At 36.1% G+C, this 21,680-nt stretch overlaps 1 protein-coding gene across 3 annotated transcripts in view; it reads left to right on the forward strand.

Moving 5' to 3' along the window:
* Nucleotides 1-21,680, forward strand: part of celf3a (cugbp, Elav-like family member 3a) — a 65,735-nt gene extending 44,055 nt beyond the window's left edge. For 2 of the 3 annotated variants that reach the window (XM_028036084.1, XM_028036083.1), the window contains 11 exons: nt 2,020-2,068; nt 6,333-6,461; nt 8,181-8,260; nt 10,109-10,252; nt 13,709-13,853; nt 15,202-15,351; nt 15,585-15,644; nt 15,781-15,885; nt 17,403-17,546; nt 17,637-17,769; nt 21,066-21,680. In XM_028036084.1, coding sequence (XP_027891885.1) covers nt 2,020-2,068; nt 6,333-6,461; nt 8,181-8,260; nt 10,109-10,252; nt 13,709-13,853; nt 15,202-15,351; nt 15,585-15,644; nt 15,781-15,885; nt 17,403-17,546; nt 17,637-17,764 — 1,134 coding nt within the window. In that variant the 3' untranslated portion in view covers nt 17,765-17,769; nt 21,066-21,680. The remainder of the gene's footprint in view (nt 1-2,019; nt 2,069-6,332; nt 6,462-8,180; nt 8,261-10,108; nt 10,253-13,708; nt 13,854-15,201; nt 15,352-15,584; nt 15,645-15,780; nt 15,886-17,402; nt 17,547-17,636; nt 17,770-21,065) is intronic. The other variant, XM_028036085.1, reaches the window with a different exon arrangement.

The raw sequence follows: 21,680 nt of genomic DNA on the forward strand, positions 1-21,680 counted from the left end.
CTTTTTTTCTACAGCCTGTGATTATAGATTACAAATATGCTAGTGTGTTAGCATTGCAGCATAGCTAGCTGCTCTATTAAAATGAAAAGTAGCTGTTTGGGATGGAAATATAAATAACACAAATAACAACATCTGTTTATCTAACAGAGATGGGAAAAAAAACGAATCTATTTTTTATAGTCTGACAGATTCTGTTTAGTCCAAGCTAACAAAAGCACTGTGTTAGCATCAACAGGAAATTACAAAATTACGTTTTAGGACAAGAGCAAAAATTTTACAGCTTAGACTGAATCTGCACTTGTTATTCTGACAAACTATAAAAGAAATGCTAACAGAAAAGAATGTGTTTTATTGATCCCCAAGATGTTAAATATTAATCATATGAATATAACCATAAGACATAAAATTATATATATATATATATACCTAAGTGTGACGTAAGTGATTCAATATGACTGAATATAAATGAATAAATAAATAACAATAGTCAATACACAAAAAAAGAAATTTGACTGCCTTTCTAAAGCTTCTATTTTGTTCTATTTTCATCTAAAACCACTTAAGTCAAAAGAATAGGTTTAAAACAATGAATACCATTTTTAAATGAGCAAATGCAGAAGCAAATGCAGTAAATGTGTGTTGTAGATGTGCAGGCTGAATAATAAGTGACTTTTTTCCAGTGGTAAACAGTGGAGAACCGTCTCATACTACCAAGTCATACACCAAACAGCATTTACAAATAATTTTAACTAGAAGTCAGTGAGTACAGGAGCGAACCTCCATTCGTCTGACTGATTTGAGGATGCCTCTCACCCCCTCCATCATCCCATTAATTGGTGTAATCAATTGGACGTTCTTGATGATGGAGACGCAGGAGGCCTCTGCTGGTGTTTCAGTCGGCTGGGGTCAGCTGAGCAGGAGCTCAGAGATGTTTGTTCATGCAGGACCTGCCAGCAGGATCGCGGCCGCTGAACAGATCGATATCATCTCCCGGTGACCGATCACAGCAGATCAATCGGTGGCATGGGATCAGTGACTGGCTGAAATGTCACCAGCCCCATAATTAAGACCTTCATTAAGCCACAGTTAACAGAGTGTCACTCTGTTGCTCTCACCTCGACTTGTCAGCCAACCCTCCCTACTTCTTTGCTTGCACCTCCCCCACCTCCTTCCTTTGCTCCATATGCTCCTTTCTATTCCCTTCAATCCCTCCCAATCCCGCCCTTTCCCCCTTTCTGCCCTTTCTTGTTCATTCTTTGTCTTAATTTCATTCAGTACCTCTTTTCACCGTTTTCATGCTCCATACATTTGAAGGGCAAGATTGTAAAGGGACTGACGTGTGCACAATTTCACACAGAGCTTTAGTTAAATAGGACAATAGAGAGGTGAAGGAGAAATGGCATTTCAGCAGCTTGGCTCTTAATGAATTATGAAAAGGTTAGCTAATTCATGTCAGTGTTGGGTGGTCTCCTCGTTTCCTCTTATTTGTTTTTACGGCTATCTTTCCATTCATCTCTGCCTCTCCGTCAGGCTCAGAAACTCTCTGTGTTCTGCTGCTGTGTGCTCCTTTAATCCAGATTAGCTGACGAATGTTCTTAATCTTATCACTTCCCCAATCCCGCGTGGGTGTGTGCTTTTCCTGTGGGTTTTTTTTTCTTTTTGTGTGGGGTGCACGGCAGGATTAGAGCAGATTCTGAGAGAGGGGGGGGGAAGAGGGAGCTGTATGACACTGCAAATGTAATATGACACATATCTGTGTCAGCTGTGGTCTGCAAGGGGAAGTGGGAATAGAAAAATATACAGGAGAAGTGTACAAAACATGCATCTTTATATACGTCAATAGTAATTATTTTGCATGACGAATAACTTAAGAATTGTATTTTGTGAAAATCACAGAAAAGTCATTTATATTTTGAGTAAATGTAATGCTGCAAACAGTTACTGGAATTTATTTCCAAATGTTTTTCTCCATTTAACTGGTTACATGCTAACCTGTTTCTGTTCTGCTTCTCTTTGTAGATGAATCGCCCGATCCAGGTGAAGCCGGCGGACAGTGAGAGCAGAGGGGGTAAGGGTTACCTGTCCCTACTCAGAAACCCATCGCCTCTTCAGACACTAAAAATACAAACACTAGCAAGTCAGTAAGCAGGTTAAATGTTGAAAATATATATTATTGCACAGCAAAAATCACATATTCAAATTAAAAGGCCAGTCCAAAATGATCAGTACTCTGATTTTACTCTTTATAGGTTTATGTTTGAGTAAAATGAACATTGTTCTTTTATTCCATGAACTACTGACATGTCTCTGAAATTCCAAGCAAAAATGTAGCATTTATTAGCAGAAAATATAAAATGATAATTCAAAGAAAACAAGCTTATATTCATTTAGAAGTAACAATACGAACATTTTTACTCAGGAATAGTTCAGAAATCAATATTTCCTGGAATAACCAGAAAGTTTTCAGTTTGGTTCACTGCAGTGGACTATTTTTTTTTTCCAGAGCTCTTTATGTAAAATGTTCATATTTTGTTTACTTTCTGTTAAAATATCATGGTGTTGTGGTATTTATGCAAACATTTTAAACAGAAACATATAATCTGATCTCACTGCTTTGATTTAAAACAACAGAACAACAATTGTTGCTACTACTCTTTAAATAGGATTACATTTATTTACAAATTAGATTTTTTTTTAAAAAACAAAAACTGAATTAAGAAGCAACATAGCAACATCTGTTAAGTCTAGTAATTTCAGTCTTTCGGTTTCATTTTAATGAGCACCACGGTGCTGCACCTCTCTCACATGATGTTATGCACTGCCAGTCAGCTGGCTGAAAGACGCTACTACACTTTTTCTCCAGTCTTTATTGGTATCAGATTGAGTGCTTTGGGTTGCATCTTAGCTCAAAGATAAAGCAATTTTTTATAATTTCTTTCACCTTCACTAAGGTCTCATTTCCATCTGAAGGAAAACAATTTCAAAAGCATGACGCTGCCACCACTATGCTTGTCTGTAGATTTTGGTTTTTGAGTTTTTTTGGGCGGATGAACAGTGGTGTTTTTATTCCAAAACCTTTTAGAATTAAGGCCAAAAAGTTCACCTTTGTACATGGTTTAACGAGGCAACAAATGTTTGATATTTAGCCAGGTTTGCTTCTTAGAATGTCGTTTTTATTGTTGTCACATACAGTTCATGTTGTGAAATTTCTGCAGCTCCTTTAATTTACTGTAAGCCTCTTGAAATATAAGATTCTTGAGTTATAAAATTGTGGTTAATTCTTAACTCTGCATCCCCAGTTAGAAGAAATAATGCAGCCACATTGTTTTTGTTTTACACCTAAATAAATTGTTTTGTTTTGTTTTAAACCAGGTTTCACTTCACGATTCTTATTTATCTGGATCTCATTTTTAACTTTACAAAAATCATTTGAACAAAGGTAAACATATGTGATCAAATCAAAAGACATCATTGAGTTCCTTACATAATAATTATCAAACCAGTTCAGTTAATTTCAGTCACAGCAAACAAAGTTTAATCAAATTCTGTTATGGAGCATCAAACTAAAACCTAATGTATAGACCAGTTAGTAAAAAGTTGCCAATCTAAGAAAACTGCATCAAATGCCAATGAAATTATTTGTAATGTTAGCATGTCAAATAAAACTTAACTTTGTTTAGCTGAAATAGTTTTCAGTGCATTTGTAATGTGTTGTGTCAATACATATGTTATAAAAATATCAAGCCTCAGCCTTTCACTGAAGATAATTCCAGGAAAATGTGTAAGAAATACATGTATTTTTACATCAATCAATCAACTCAGTCATTGTATAATATGTATCAGCAACAAGGCAGTTCAAAGTGCTTTACATCATAAAAACATAAAAATCGACAATTGAAACACATTTTGCTAAATGCTGTCGTTACACGTCAAAATGTTGGTTAGTGTTTCGTTTATTACGGTTTAAAAACAACTCTAAACAGTTGCTAGTCTAGATTTAAGATTTACAATTTTCTGGAAGTTTGTACAATCACCACATTTTAGTATCAAGAAGTGGCAATAATTTAGCATGAATGACAGCTCACAGTTTGAGTTGCAGGTCTTATATCCTGAAATGTCGCTATGTTTGTACATTAGGTTTGTTTTGTTGGAGATGACTTCGATATGCTTTAAATGCAGAGATGTTGAATTTCATTCCCAATATGAGCAATGCTAATTAATTCCTGCTAATCTTGGCTAAATGTAGCCATCTATTTAACATCTTAAGCATTTTTTTAAAAGTCTTTTCGTCGATATTGTTCAGTGAAGGAACGAAATGGTCGTGTTGTGATGGTTGCTCCTCAGAAAGCCGTGCAGCAGTTGCTCCAGATCTCAGAGTGATATATACACACACATGTTCCCTCTGATCTCAGCGGGTTAATGAGGCCTTCACAGATGTGCAAGTTGAATGTGCCAAGTTTTGTAAAGCAGCCCATAACATCACAGATGCTGGCTTTTGACCTCTTTGCTGAAAACATGCGAGACGCTCGTTCTCCTCAGTGGTCAGCAGAAGTCACGGCACAGCAGCTTTTCTAAACTTGTATCTTTTTTTTTTTACTTAAACCTTCTTCATTTTTTAAGAAATAATATGGTTCTGCCTGTTTCAATGCATTTTTGACTCAATTCTTTAATTCTAAAATCCATAACAATGTATGCTGTAAAATATTGCAACATTATCTCAGAGACCCTTCCTTTTTTGAATCTAAAGAAAAGCATTCATGATTTCAAAGGTTAGATTATTTTTGTGCGACAGTGTCTGGCTGAAATTTACATGCACATATTATACATGTCAAAATAATTTTGGGCTTTTAATGCTTAATTTTAACAGTTTTTTTGTTGGAGCCAGACTGATGTTACAACCTACGACTTTAATGAACTTTTAAAACAAGATTTGGCTCCAAAAGTTTAAAATTCCTTTGGATTTTACACAAGATCCATACAGAAACAAAATTGTACAACCTGTATGCAAATTACAATGACAAATACCAAAAACCTTTAATTAGTGAAGTAAGAATAATGAACAATTAGACAACTAGAATAACAATGTCCTAAGGATCCATAATTCTGGCTGGATATTTGATCGTTGACAATAGTTGAACACTGCTGGGTGTTCAAACAGGACAATGATCCTAAAAACACAACAGATTTGGTTTTGCAATTAGTATTGACATTTAGGAACTGTTTTTCTAAAGCTTCAGCAATAACATTTAAAATGTCTATAACTATACAGTTTAAGTAAATTCTAGTAAACTCTGGTAAGAAGGTCAAATATTCAGCAACATTTATGCCAGCAACTTCTTGTTGGCTACAAGAAGGGCTGCAACTTGACAAATATTTGCACTGTTGTTATTTTTGTATGTATAAATTGCCAAATGAAGGCAGTTCACATCAATATGATGAACTTATGCAATCTAACCATAACAATATAATTATTTACTGGAATAGATCGTTTTAAGAGCAATGCTTTCCTTCTTGTGTTTACATTTAACACATCATCTTAATCTTTTTAGACGAGGGAGCACACTGTTTTAGTAGATTAGTATCAGCAGGCTGTTTAATTATCATGGATTTTAGCTTAATGGAGACACATTTGCTTTATTTAACGTAACACTTGATATTATTTTCTAATTAAGACAATTGGCAATAATGAAGCAGTGGGAAGCCCCCAAAACTGCCAAATTTAAAACCAACGCTTAATAGAAAACATGAATTTTGCCACGTATTTGGCTTCTTACATTGATTATCTGACTGAAGTTTGGAAAAAAAAAAATCTGGTAAGCCTCATTATCTGGCATTTAAACTCTTCCTACCCAAAGCTCGACGCAGGCAGGTGTTTCTAATCAAACCACATTTTCATCTGCAGCCTCGCTGACATTTAAAGCTGTATGTAAATGAGCGACAGATACTGACATCAGCTCTGTGTGACTGATGGTATCTGGAGCTCTCCTAATGTCTCAGTGTGCAGAAGAATAATGTGGAGGAATGTAAAAACGTGGCGATTTGTTGTGGACGGATTCCAACATTCGGATACATTTCTGGTTTGATCCTTCAGAGACAGACGGAGCTGCTTCTCAGTGGGTGACAAACATTTGAGTCATGGCCAGATGCTATTTGTTTGCTGAGCTGCTCTTGTTACTGCACTCTGGTGGCGATCTGGGGCATTGCGTCCTCCATTCTGTTTCTCATTTATGTATCTTATAATAATCTCATAAAACACCTTCCCCTGTCTTCTTAATCCCACATGCACCGTCCTGCTTTGTTCCCTTCAATCTTGGCGACCTCCTTCCCCTCAGAAGACAGGAAGCTGTTTGTGGGCATGCTGGGAAAACAGCAGACGGACACTGATGTGAGGAAAATGTTTGAGCCGTTCGGTAGCATAGAGGAGTGCACGGTGCTGCGCGGGCCTGATGGGACCAGCAAAGGTAACAGCACAATTGAAAACCAAACAGGACACTTAGAAATAAAGACACTTCAATCTAATATGCTTTACTTTAAACATAATAAGTTAAACTGCTCTCTCTGTCTCTTCACAAACTTTTAAAAAAAGTTTTAAATGTCATCAAGTTTGGCAAGATTTCTGCAGGAAAATTGAGACTATTCAAGCATTCGTTTTTCTCAGCAATACTTCCTCAGTTCATTCAGTCTGACAAATGAACATTTCAAGATAAAGTGAATAAAACAGTTGTATTTATTTATACAGATATACGTAAAATTAGGAATTATTGTGTTCAATAATACTAAATATTCACATTTGCAGTCATTCACCCATCACTACTTTTGTAACACCGCTTTGTAAAACCAGATATTTATATACCGTGTACTTTCCTACTTTTGTTATTGTGATAAATACCAAAAAAATATTGTGATCATGACATTTTTACTGCAAATGCACCACCACGCCTTTTAGATTTATGCTAGAAAATACTAGTTTTTAACAAAATTACTGGTCCCTCAATCAGTGGCACCTCTAATAAATAAAGGTAAATAAAACTTTTTAATTTATGCAGATCGTTCTCAGGCTGAACCCTTATAGTAGGAATCAATAACTTACATTTTTTTATTGGGGTTAAATTTCTGGCTCTTTAAGTGAAACTGAACTTTGTGTCACATCATATTGACATTATTCAGATAATAAAATTAGTTACTAATTTCAGCAGCCAGAGCAATAATTAATTTTTTTTTATAGCTTTATGGGAGTATGTAAGAGGATCCATGTTTATCTTAAAAACGTAGAAGACAAGACTTTTTCCTCATGTCATAACTAAAACTTGTCTGCCAATAGACGTAATATTTTTATCAATATTCAAGAATATTGACTTGAAACAAGCTGCTATATCTTGCTGAAATGTTACTTGTAAATTAGTTTACCCTTATTTTATAAAACCAGACAAAATTACTTGGTAAGATTTTGTATCTTTGCAGTTCAGGAGGAAAAAGTTCACCGAGTTCACATAACTAGTTATTAACTTATATGGTTTTATCTTTACCAGGGGGACCATTGAATCTGCAGAGTAGTTGTGTTTTTGTTCAAATCAGTCGAATGTGTCCTTTGGTCAATTTTCTCTTTGATTCGGAGTAAGTTAACTACATTAAGGTCAAAATGAAGGATTAATGTTTGTGAATTTAGGATGTAAGCAACAAAATTTCCAGCAACTTTATAACAAAATGTGTGTTTAAATACAGCCGTAGGAGGTTATTCAGACCGGCCTCTGGGCCAGGAATGTGGAAGTGGTATTGACTTTGTTCAACTGTTTGTAACCCCTGAGGCACATTACCTTCTCTTGGTATAAATTACTATTGTCACTAACAACAATGCTAATGATATTTGCCGTGTAAATCAAAGTCCAGCGACAGCTCCAACACAGATGCTAGATTTTTCTCCGTTTGTTGCATGAGGCATGACTAATGAGCCTATAGGTTTTATGGGTCATGGCTAATGATGCGTTAGGTGGTTTACGGGGTTATGATTGATGAAGCAATGAATGTTCTGCGGACCGTGTTTAACGACGCCACGGTTACTGATGGAGCACTGGATGTAAGACGGCTTCTAATGTATTTTTAAAGGGAAGCAGTTTTGTAATCCTTATGCGTGTGTGGATGTGGGTGTGAGTTTGTGTTCACTGGTCTGTCGTTTCTTGCAGGGTGTGCATTTGTAAAGTTCCAGAGCAACGCAGAGGCCCAGGCCGCCATCAACGCTCTGCACGGGAGTCGCACCTTACCTGTAAGTTCCTAACAAATACGCTCCGTTATATATCAGAGCGACCCACTCCTTTTAGATATGCTACATGGTGACTCACCACTTTTAATTACTCTCCCACTCATCACAAACAGAAAGAAATGAAGCACATTTCATCTATCATGCACCCTGTTGATAATTTAGTTGTATTTGATTGAAATTGTTTATGCAAAGAAGGAAAATCTAAGCTTAGTGGTGGAAATGCAATGAAACAGCATATGCCGAAAGGTTGCAACGTCAGATTATTGACTGAAAAAATTCAGAAGGAAAATGTAAAGCAGAAAAAAACCCCAGAAGAATTTGATGCAATAAGAAACTTTAGTCTGATGATGAGCAAAAATTACCGAGTTCCCCTGGAGAAATCATTTCACTGCAGCAAACCCCCACCTGAGGATTTTGTAAAAACCATTTCTCTCTTTATTTAAAAAACTTTAAAAGCAGAAAAACATTAATGTTACTTTTCTGCTCATGTAATAAAAGTGATCCAGGCAGAGACGCCCTCAACACCTGCCACTCAACCCGTTTAAAGGTCAAACTCAGTTCATGTTGCAGACAAGCAGCTAAGTTATTGAATATAATTCAGTGATTATGTGTCTACATGTATTTTCTTTAGCAATTATAGCTCTTGAAAGTCACATTACTAACACTGTAACATCAAATACTGCTTTAACTTGTTAATTAGTGACATTAATTATTAATTACTCCTTCATACTTTCTATGTCAGTATGGTCTGAATCCACCTTAATTTGCTTACTCTACATCTGGTTCTACGTCAAGGTCCGGTGTGAGATTTTATGGGTACAACTATGAGTAAAAATACCCTGACATCATGATAATAACATATCTTAAAATGGTTTTAAAATATAAACTACTAGAGCTTTGATAATCTAAACCATTTATTTATTTTTGTCCTTATTTTTATGCACACACATAACTGCAGGCAGTTTGTTTACTGCAAAAGTATAAAATCTTACCAAGTATTTTTGTATAATTTGTAGTGCAAATACCTTAGTATGCTTGAAATAAGACAAAACAAACTTTTAAGCAAGAAATATAGCCTTATTTTAAGTAAATAATTTCCTAATATTGATAAATAAATGTACATTTGAAGAAGACATTTTAATTTATAATGTGGGATAATATCTTGTTAAACTAGCAGATTATTTCACTTATTGCTGGTACATTTTTTGTCAATATTAAGTAATTATTGACTTAAAATAAGCCCATATTTCTTGCTGAAAAGTTCATTTTGTCTTATTTTACGTATACTAAGATATTTGCACAAGAAACTAGACTGAAAATACTTGATAAGATTTTTTGTTTTTCCCGTGTTTAAAATTTTATTCAGCCAATAAAAGTCTGTACGTTTCAGCTAAATATATTTTTAAAATTAATAAAAATCTTTAAAAAAAAAAGACAAAAGAAGATTTATGTAAATTAAAATCTGTGGATGGACAGCTGACATTAGGAGTGAGGAATCTATTGTCATAGTTTTCTTTTTTGTCAATGCAACTGATTTAGAGAGGAGAGTATCATCAGCATACGATTAGACATACATTTTAGTTATTGAACTCTGTCATTGCTCTGTTGCCGATGTCTTCATCTGCACTCTGTATTTATTGAACTTATTTAGAAGGAAAATGAAGATTCATAGAAGTTAGATAATTACACGCCTGTAATATTGACTGACTGCAAATGTGTGCACTCGTTTCACAAAACCAACCTCCAATTTCTGTCACCTTTAATAATAATCAGATGATCACATGATGTTAAAAGTCTCTGTTTTATTCTCACTGGATGAGTCTGTGTTTTTTTTTTATGACTCCCTCTCAGGGCGCCTCGTCCAGCCTGGTGGTCAAGTTTGCCGATTCGGAGAAGGAGCGGGGACTGAGGCGGATGCAGCAGGTGGCCTCTCAGCTGGGGGTCATCAGTCCCATGACCCTGCACCTTGGGGCTTACAACGCCTACACACAGGCCGTGAGCAACACACACTGCACACAAAATCATTCCTAACACAATCTTAAGTTTTAGTTCCAGTTCTCTTTCCTTCTTTCTCCGTCTTCTGTCTTTTCCTGCCGGATGAAGCCATGTTTGATTGAATGGAGAATAAGCAGAGGCAGCTCCTTGATTTGTGAACATGCTTATAACCCAACAGACAGACTAATGGGAAACATCCTGTGTAACTTTAGCCCTCTGAGTGCATACTAATTGCTTGTTAGGAGCATTTGCATTGTAAATAGAAGTTTGTAAGTGGATCAGAAATATAAAGGTCTGCCCTCACTAATGTTTGTTTTATTTAAAACAAAAGAAAAACATATAAGTGGACAATCTATTGAACACGGTATAACTGTGCTTCCATTTATTGTACATAACTTGATTATTCTGAAGTATCAATTTTCCCCCGCTTGCTTGTTGTTTGTGCTTCATCTGCGGTTCTGGTTCAGTAAATTATGTTACTGACTGAGTAGATTGTTCCTTCTCAATTCTGCCTGTGTCAGTAATATAAAAAAAGTAACACAAAGACGTTCACTACATCCACCAGAGATCGTCTATACCTGTTGCTTTGTTAAGTTCCAGTTTGTTTGGAAACATTTAAACCGAGTCGCTCATGGAGTTTAAGTTTTACAGTAGTTGCAGTAACTAGAGCTGAGACTTTAATGCTGTTAACTTTGATTAATTATTATGTATATTTTAATTAATCACATTTGTTTTGTTTTATTTACATTCAAAGGCCCTTAAATAAAACCTTTGTATCGTTCGTATCTGATTTATTAGCAGCATCCGCAAACGATAGATGAAAAAGCTGCTTCTGTCCGCCTGCAGGGGTTGATTTTTGCTTCAAAAAAACAATCTGATTTTAAACCGGAAAAGACTATGATGTACTAAAACGGAGTTGGCCTGTCATTGAATGTATTCCTACACCTAAAATACCATCTCAATGCAAATCATGTTGCACCGACGTCCCCAACAATAATGTCGGCATTCAGATTTCTGAAGAAGGATTTTTTAAAGAAGTTACATGACTGGTCAGGGCTTCCTAAAACATTTGAAAACTGAGGCATAATAGCACTTTGCACCAATCTGATTGTTAAAAAAACCTGATTAAAAGCTATAAATATCTTTGTTGTTGATCTCAGCTGTCTATTTAGTCAATAATTTAGCAGCAAAAATATTGCTCATTTTGTCAATAATATGGTTTTAGATTAAAATGCGACTAATTTCGATTAACTTGATTAAAAATTTTAATCGAGTCCTACCACTATATAAAACATATGTATAAAATAAAACAATTTTGCAGAAACATGTATCAGTAAATAATTTAAAAATAACTTCTAGAGTCAGCCATTCGTGTATACCCAGTTTCAAAGTGGTCACAGTTTAAAAACATTAGTTAAAAAAGGCAAACTTTGTGGAAATCTGAAACTGTAGTCAATATGAAATTTTTGTTGATTGTGATTTTAACCATCTAGTGTGTGTGTGAGGAAAAAACATGCTGAAAATGACGATCAAAGATTAATCAAAGCAAACCTTCCCTTTAATGCCATTTGTACCAGAGCTGTAATCAGTATTACTACATGAGGACCTGCATCAATGATTTCAAGATTCTCCAAGGTGATCATACTCTAAAAGAAATTAAAAATTCCTCCAAGGGATCGGCTGAAGAATTTACTCCGTTCAACTCCCCAGACAGCCGAAGGAAACTGCTCTGGTTCTTGGGAAAGATTCCTGAAGTGGAAACTGGCCTTATCTGTTTCAGAAAGAGATAAAGCAAACTCTCTGGAAGGCACAGCTCATTAAATGAGATATGCTCCATTTGATTGACATAATCTCGACTAACTAGATGGTTTTTACTTAGAACAACTGCAAATCGCTCTTTAAATTTGTGCAAAACTGTATCCACTAATTGATTGCAAATAGTTTTAGCTGTGCTTTATTTACAGCTGTTTAGTTTGTGGTGCGAGGAGATGATGTGACCCTATTTAGTTTTAGACAAATGCAGTTAACCTAGAAAAATCAAATAATTGGAGAATATGATTTCAGAAAACTGTAGTACGAATATGACATGTGAACTGTCTTAATCCAGATAAATAAATTCTCATACTCTGTCAAACATCTCCACTTAAAGTCAAACTTTTATCAAAAGTTCACTGGTGTGTCAAATGGAGTTTTTTTGTGGCCTAATTACAAATTCTAGTAACTATTATTAACCTGAAGGGGGCAAGAACTAAACCATTTAATTCATCCATTTCCAACATCAGAACTGCCAGTGAAGGAAGAATTGATTGCTTTACTTTTCAGGTGTGTGTTAGAGAAACTTTGAGGTCATAACAACATCCACAACCTGGAGATTCTGCGATGCCATTTTTGTGGGCTACGAGTTTATCGCAAGTAGACAAGTAGAATCCACTTTTTTTGCCCGTATGCAACCAATACGCAACTTTTCACAGCAGTCTGAACGGCCCAGTTCCTATCTTTTCACCCCAAAACGTCTGATTTGTGGTACAAAGTCGGATGCATATCCGATCATTTTCAAAGCGTCTACTGTTTGAGCGGTTATGCTGCATTTTATCCCACTGATGACGTGAGACATGCATCATAATTGTGCACCAGCAGAAGCCAAATCCTTCCACTCTTAGCTCTGACTTTGCGTCCAAGCAAACGTCTCTACTGAACTTCCAGTCAATGTTTCACAAAAAGATCATTGCCACTAGTCGTAGTTTTTTGTTTTATCATCTCCCTTTGTGTTGGTATGATTTTGTGATGATAAGTTCAGTTCCCATTGCTGAATAAAATTTAAAGTCAGTTCACAAATGGCTCCGTCCATGATTACTTCCATAAACAATGTTCATGCAGGTCACTTTGGGGTCACGCAGAAGTCTCACTGTGATCACATTTAATTAGTAATATGAACAAACATGCAGAAAAAATCTGTATTTAAAGAATCAATACCTGCTGTGTGATCATAGCCTAAAAGGTCCATCAAGGACATTTTGAGATGACCTGGAGTAAGGGGATTAAAGGAGGTGACAGGTGACAGGTGACTTTTGCTGGGTTTCTTTTAACTATACCATGTATAATCTACACACTTACTGTCTAGAGACCATTCAGCCAAGTGAAGAGACCCCTCTTCTCACCCCTAGTGGCCTTCATGACTGATTACAAGGATCAGAAAACGGTTTGAAAAACTGGAACAGGTTACTTCAGAGAGTTGTGTCACATTGTTGGGTGTTTAGATGTCACCTTCAAACATGCTGACTCCTGATTTCAAAGCCTTCATCACCGTGGTAGGTGTTAGGAATATTTAAACAAGTTGTATTTTGAAGATGTAACTCTGAAAATATAGACATAAGATTGACAAGATTGCAAACATGTTCTTTCCTGCCTGGTTTGTTCTGTCTTCATCCCAAACCGGTGTTTCTGTTCACCTTGCAGCTGATGCAGCAGCAGGCCTTGGTGGCTCAGTCGGCCTACCTTTCTCCTGTTGCCACGGTGGCGGCTGTTCAGATGCAGCAACTCGCCGCGCTCAACCCCAGCAGCATCATCGCCACGCCGATTGCATCCATCACCCCGTCCTCAGGTAATGAGGGCCAGAGATGTCTGGCCCTGGCTGGCCTTAATTAGATTTCTGCTTGAAATATGAGGACAGATGCACAAGGAGAGTAGGACCCAAGAGGACAGGCACAGCAAATTTGTTTAGCTGTCGTTTTTTTTTTTTTGTTTGATTTCTGCATTATTTTGTATTGTTGTTGTCTTTGATTAGTTGTTTAACAGTTGCTATCAGATAAATATCAACACATCACATTATGGCGTTATTTTTTTTAAATAAAAATCCAGAAGGAAGAATAAAAATAATGTTCTTAGCTCTAGAAGAATAAAGAGAGTAAAGCAGCAGATTCAGATGATCAAATATACTGATTAAGTGATCATCAGAAAATCTGAGCTCCTCTCTAAAAGCAGAGGTATTAGCAGTTTTCTGATCTGGATCGTATCGATTAAATGTCCGCTAATAGTGTGGCAGAAAAGTCAAGCAGCGTAATTCTTTCTTTTTGGAAGTGAAATCTCACAAGGTGAAAAATGTGTGCCATTACAGTCCGGTGGAAAATAGATCCAGAATAATGGAAAGAAAATAAAATTCAACCGTTTTAGAAAACAAACACAGTATTACAACTATTCTCAAAATAATCCAGAAAATTCCAGTGCAAAAATAGACAAAAAGTCCTCACAAAGTTGGTTTTGTGAACATTAGACCCCAATCACCAGGACTTTAAAATGGACCTATTGTGCAAAATTCACATCTTTGTACTTGGATTTGGGTCTCAACTGTTTCTAGAAATTGCTTTAAAAAATACCCAGCTGTCTTTTGGCAGTAAGTTAATGTCTGGATTAAAATAATTTGTTTCAAAAACCTTCTGAATATAACGTCACAAATCAGCAGGCACTATCCCTTTCCTAGCGACCCCAGCAAAGCCCATCCCGTTACCTGGCAACACCAGGTGAGTGCTGCCTGTCACCTAGCAACCAAAGCAGAACTCCAGCAAGTTTGGTCAGATGGCTGCTGGAAAAGAGAAGTCTTCGGTTGTTGACTTTTTATTCAGAAACCACTATCTGTATTCTTGTTGGTTGTGCGGGAGGTTCCACTTCTGCTTTTTGAAGATGTGCGGTTATTTAATTGCGCAACTGTTTGCATCCATTTTCATGTTTGAGCATAAACTTTGAGATTGGGGGCGTGACCAGCAGCAGCTTATTTGGAATTAAAGTGACAAGATCCCCTAAAACACTCAATCTGAAAGGAGCTCAAAATAGGCAAAACTGACCATAACATAATCTAAGAATGATTTTGTGCAAAAAAAAGTAATGAACATGTTTTGTGTAGGTCACCTTTAAATAAAAACAAACTGCTTCCTTTTCTTTAAACTTTTCTACAGGTACCAGCACTCCTCCCTCCATGGCGGCCACGCCCGTTCCTGCTCTGCCTCCACCCATCGCGGTGAGCAGCTACCCCTCTGTGGCAGCTCCACCCAATGGCCAGTCAGCCACAGAAACCCTGTACACTAACGGGGTTCATGCCTATCAAGGTACGGAGATAGTGGATTGGTAAATTAGTTTACAAAGCTTAATGCTGCTACTTATTAACTCATGTAGAAGCATCACATTAAGGCTTAATTAAGATTAAACTGAATAAATCTAAAGCCCTAAATGTGATTTGGAGCATGTTGATGTGCCCTGAATAGCATTTCTGAATCATTTTGTTATGCATTGAGCATTTGTTGACTGCAAATGCTCAATGCATATGTCTGCTGTGTTACAGCTCAGAGTCCGGTCCTGGATCCCTTGCAGCAAGCGTACACAGGCATGCAGCACTACACAGGTTAGCCCTGCAGGCTAATTAATGCTAATGACTGAGTCACAAGATACCAGTTATGTACAGAGATTGAACTGCTACGGATGTTTGTTGAAGAACAACGTTGTTTAAATTTGTTCTGTCTGTCGTTCGTCTCTATCAGCCACTTACCCTGCTGCCTACAGCCTGGTGGGGCAGCCGTTCCCCCACCAGCCCACCCTGGTGGCTCAGCAGCCACAGCAGCCTCAACAGCTCCAGCAAAGAGAAGGTAAACTCAAACAGAACTATCTTAGACAAACACTGCAGCGTGTGCTTCTTTTTTTAAGCTTGGGTCGACCGCCATTTATCATGTTTTACATTGGTTTGTAAACCGTGTTTAGATAAAGGAGGTTTGTTTTGTGGTTTGTTTGTTTTTTCACAGCTCATGATATGAGGGTAAACTTTGGCTGATTCTGCTTGAATGCTAATTTTGTAAAAACAAAGATAAACACAATCTTTGACCTTTTAAATGCATGAAAATACAGACTGAACTCTTTTGACAAGTGCACCAGAAACACTTAATGTCTAAATGATTTAAACTGAATTATTCTGTATATAAGTAATAACACTTCTGGAGTACACAGCAGTGTGATCATTGAGTCTTACTATGTGCAGCATAATGAACTGAAACCAACAAATTAATGAAAAAATAATTGTTTTTCAGAGATCTGAAAACTGTGGCTCTTTAGATCATCAGCAATTCATCAAAAATGCAAAAGAATTAGTTTTAAAATGTAAAGGTAATAAACAAAAATGCAAGCTACTTTTATGTAAAATGTGCAAAACATTTTAACAAAGAATGACACTGATAGTGTAAGGAATATTGTTTTTTAAAAAGTAACTTTTTGTCTTTTGGTTGTGAAAAATTTGCTTTTTAAAAATAATTTTAAATGAATCAAATAATTTAAAATGGGACAATGTACAATATACATAGACCTATGAGGTAGAGATGCATTGTCCCAGTGATATAGCTACACATGACCCAAAACATACACTAGTATTAGAATACAACATGCAACAAAACAAAATATGAGGACAAATAAAAAAATTTAAAAATAAACTTTTATTAAAATTGAAAAATTGTATTTATTCCTTTAGTATAAAAATTCAATACAATTTTCTTTGTTTTAAAACCTAAAGAAAATTAATAAAAGTGTTATCTTTCATTTTAAAATCACTTTTTAAAAATAGGCTTCGCTAAATAAGCTAATTTGTTTCTTGTAGCTTCTGTGACTCTGAACAGATTAATTTGTTTTAGCTGGACCAACAACAAAAAATGTCTCTTAGAGTTATAAACTTTGCTGTACTCTGAGCCAATTGAATGTGAAGAAGTCAAATGAAAAGCATTTATTTTTAACTTTTTAAGCATTAGAACAGTTTGTTGTAACATATGAACAAATCATTGGCTTTACATGCAACTTATAGAAAAGTACACAAGTCGAAAACGTCGGCCCCCTAGAAAATGTCTCTATATAAGTAAGTCAATAAGAAACTAGCTGAAAATATGCACATTTATTTCAGGCTAAAGTTATTTTCTTTACATGTTAATAGTCAACACATGCAAATTCCCAGATAGATAAATAAATATAGTTTGTGGTTATAATCTGTATATGAGTATAAGGGGTAAAAACACTTTTTTGCTAGGTAACAGATGTAGAAAATACGAGATATACCTCAAAAAGAGATTTAATGAATGAAAAAATCGATTGGCTATTTATACGTCAACCCTCTTTTCTTTGCCTACAGGTCCAGAGGGGTGTAACATCTTCATCTACCACCTGCCGCAAGAGTTCACCGACTCGGAGATCCTTCAGATGTTCCTGCCCTTCGGAAATGTCATTTCTGCAAAGGTCTTTGTCGACCGAGCCACAAACCAGAGTAAATGCTTTGGTAAGTCACAAAGAACAGGGCTGGAGATAAGGGATTTTAATAAATAATGCAAACCTTTCCTGACATTTTAAGCATCTGCTTCCACCCCAGGTTTTGTGAGCTTTGACAACCCATCTAGCGCCCAGACTGCCATCCAGGCCATGAACGGCTTCCAGATCGGCATGAAGAGGCTGAAGGTGCAGCTGAAGAGGCCCAAGGACGCCAACAGGCCTTACTGAAGGAGGTGAGTGACTGCAAATCAATGTGTTTGGAAAGACTGGAAGTGGCTGATTGACAGCTGGAAATGTGAGTGGGGAGAATTAGGGATACAAAGTGGCTGTAATTTGGAGCTCACGCTTCAAATACTGAAGAAAGTCAATGACAACTCAGTAGGTTAACTTTAATGATGTGGGCATCACCTTGAAAACATGAAAACGTCTAGAAGATGCCTTTGATGTGTGAGATCTGATGAGAAAGATGCAGAAAGTGAGATTTTCACTCTGTTTTAAATGTTCTAACTGCTGTTCTGTCACAGGGTTGAATGTTAACAGCTGTCCATCATTAATTTTTTTCTTTTTTTATTGTTTTTGTGCTGTGCGACATGCAATTTTTTCCTGCAAAAACAAACAAAAGAAAAAAGAGTAGTAAAAAAAAAAGACACTCTCAAGACTGTATCGCCAAACGTATATCGTGGAGACGTCGCTAAACCCCGCCCCCTTCCTTCTCAGAGCGTCGTAAGTTTAATGGCCTGTGTTGGTTGCTGTGGCGATATTGCCTGTGATGGTTGCCATTAGCAGTTTTGTTTAATTATTATTATTATTTTTGGGCCGTTGCCTTGATTCGCCATGCTGAACCGCATGGCGGGTTACAGTGGCGACTGTGAACTGTGTTTGGTGCGTTGTGAGTTTCCTTTCAAAATTATTTTTGTCCTGATTTTTATATCCTTGCAAAATACTGATTGATAAATGTCACTTTACCTAAGCTTCTGTAAGCAACTGATTATCATGACATTCTGTTTTTTTTTTTGTTAGTTAAAAAAGCATTAGGCATCAAATATAAAGCTTTTAGATTTTCTCTCCAAACATTTTTTTGTTTAATAGTTTTATTTTGTCTGTCATGATTATCATTCTTACATCTCCTTTCTGTTTAGTGTGGTAGTTGTGCTGGATTTTGGTCTTGATGTAACTTATTTCCAAGTGACCTTTTTGTGCCTGAGCTTCGTTGGGTTTCCGTACGACTTAAAATGTCCTAAATGTGACCCTGTCAGGTGGTTCACAGCTTAGTGTTTGTGTGTGAAATCAAACCTAGACGTGGTTATGTTTTTTTATATATGATAGATGTGGAAAAACAGTCCTGCTGTTCATATGAGTGTGTGGATGTGCTGTGAGGTGTTAACCTGATTTTAGAAGGTTTCAGGTGAAGCTGTTTGGTTTCTGTGCTGCTGGTTGAGGAGCTGCATTCCTCTGTAGGAATTCTGGGACTCCAAATGAATAAGAAATCATAAGTCATGCATGCTAAAAATAGGCATCGGGTTGGTGTGAGACTCTAATCGTATGGTGACACTGATACCACTATTTTAGGCGTTCTGAAACGTAGCAGCCATACAGAGTATGGAAATCAATTTCTGCGTTTTCAGTGTTTGGCAAAGTATGAAAAAATATTTATATTTTGCTTTATCTTCTTTTGTCCTTGCTTATGTCTTTCCATCTTTGCATCTTTCCTCTCCCTTTTCCATTTCTTATTGCCTTCCTTTCTGCTTTTTTTTGTGTTGCTCCGTTCTTCATCCCTCCATCCTCACTTCTTTTTATTCTCTTCACTGCAAAAAACTGAAAATATTACCAAGTAATTTTGGCCTAGTTTCTCGTGCAATTATCTTAGTACACTTGAAATAAAATAAAATAAAACAAAACGAAGAAGCAACTTTTCAGCAAGATATAGGAGCTTTGTTGAGTAAATAATCCCTTAATATTGATGAAAAAGTACTTAATCTGGACTTGTAGATTATTTCACTTATAGCATGGGAAAAAAATATTGTTATAAGTGAAATAATCTCCCAGTGGAGCTGGTACTTTTTTTAAAATCAGCATTAAATAATTATTAATGTAAAACAAGCCCTATTATCTTGCTGAAATGTTACTTCTGGGTTTGTTTTGTCTTGTTTTAAGTGTATTAAGATATTTGCACTAAAACTAGACCAAAGATACTTGGTAAGACTTTTGTTTTTGCAGTGTTCAGTCAGTCCTTCCTTCTTTCCTCCATTATATTCTTACTTGTGTGCTTCTTTCTGTTTCTTCCTCCCTCTTTTGCTTGTGTCCTTTTCTTCAGCATTTTTCCTTTTTTGTTTTCACTTTCTTCTGTCATTCCTTTCTTATGTTCTGTGTTACTTCTCCCTTCTTTCTTTGTGTTTATCCGTCCTTTTCTTCCTTTCTTGTAGCCTGCATTCATTCATCATTTCATTTTTAGTAAATTTTGAACTTTATTTTATGTTGTAGGCTTAACTCTGTAAAGTTGTGTCTGGAAAACATTGGAATTATTACATCTAAAAAATTTGTAGAACCTCTTAGCACGTCTGAATAAATACGGAAATGCAGAATTGAAAAGACATTTGATTTTATAAATTTTTCTGTTATCTAAAAGTTTTGTTTAACTTCAAAGAATAAATGCTGTCGTTGCAATAATTTACTATACATTCAATTGACATCCATCGTCTTTAATTTGCCAAACCTTTTCTTTTAATCATCTATCAGTTCGATTTTATGAAATCCTTTTGTTTTTTAAGATTCTGATTTTACTCTAAATTTACTACCTTTGTCTTTAAATTCTGAATAGATGCAGAACAAGAACATTTAGCGACTACCAGCAGAATAAATGAGTCTCATCACAACTCCTCAGAGACTCAGCAACAACAAACTTAATTTTGAGCCATTGTTAAGCGGTCCAGACTCCTCACATAATATGTTAAACTTTCTACATTTGGCTTCAGGAGGAACTAGTTGTTCAGATTACAACTAATTTTTGTTAGCATACTTCCTATGTTTTATGTAATATTTTTATTTTATATGCATATAAAAGTGAAAGGATCAGTGTTTCTTAAAAGGTTAAGATACTTATTTAGCTTTATCTACACATAATATTATATTTACTGCTTTAATCCTGAATTATTCCCATGATTGGAGTGAAAATTGATCTTGTTTTTAAGACATCCTCTATCACGGACCATTAGAGATGTTGAGTGTAAACTGATAATAACAGTACAGCATAATTTGTGCTATAATAATCTTCATTGGGCAATTTTCTAAACTGTGAAGAGCTGATTCCTACCAGAATTCCTACCCTGCATGTTTTGAAATAAGCTGCCTTGCTTAGGAGATGAGAGATGATTAAGATTGTGAGCACATTTGCAGCAGAATGACTGTCCCGTATGTATTGCAAAATTCCTGATTTTTAAAAAAAACAAACAAATAAACTACAATGATATGGTTGATTCTTGTGATTTGGTTTAATGAAATCCTCCGGGGTTTTTTTCTTCTTAATTTTCAGGACGACGTAAGAAGTCAATCAAGAAAACCACTTGGGGGACGTCCCAGCCTTGTTTGGTTGTTTTGACCAACCGTACAGCACAGGAGCAACACTTCACAACAAGCAGTATCCCGTGTATCCGCTTACAGAAACAACATTAACCGCTGTAAAGCCAGCAACAAACTCATCGACAGACTCCGCATCCACACAGTATCCGAAGTGCTCCAGAGTTCCTATCATTCCACAGCTGGTTCCATTTATATTATGTACATACTCTATCGTCGGCAACAAGATATACATGTTAAGAAAAAAAAAGCATATCAATGATGTTATTCTACTGAACAGGGTTCTAATGTATAGTGTGATTTGTGGTCTATGGCGCCAAGAAAAGGCCAGTCTACACAGTCGGCGGCAGAAGAAAATACTATTCTGTATGATTGCCATTGGTAATATTGTTATGTAGAGTTAGTTTTATTAATTATAAGTAAAGTAAAAACATGGAGTGGTTAAAAGTGGAAGCGACATGGATTTCCTCTCGCTGTATATACCTTGGTTTAAAAATGGAGGACTTAAAAACTTCTCAAAGTAACACTCTCTGCTGCCACTACGTTTAAAAATAAAACAAAACGGAAGGAA

This window comes from Xiphophorus couchianus, chromosome 13 (genome assembly GCF_001444195.1).
Source record: "Xiphophorus couchianus chromosome 13, X_couchianus-1.0, whole genome shotgun sequence".
NCBI lineage: Eukaryota > Metazoa > Chordata > Actinopteri > Cyprinodontiformes > Poeciliidae > Xiphophorus > Xiphophorus couchianus.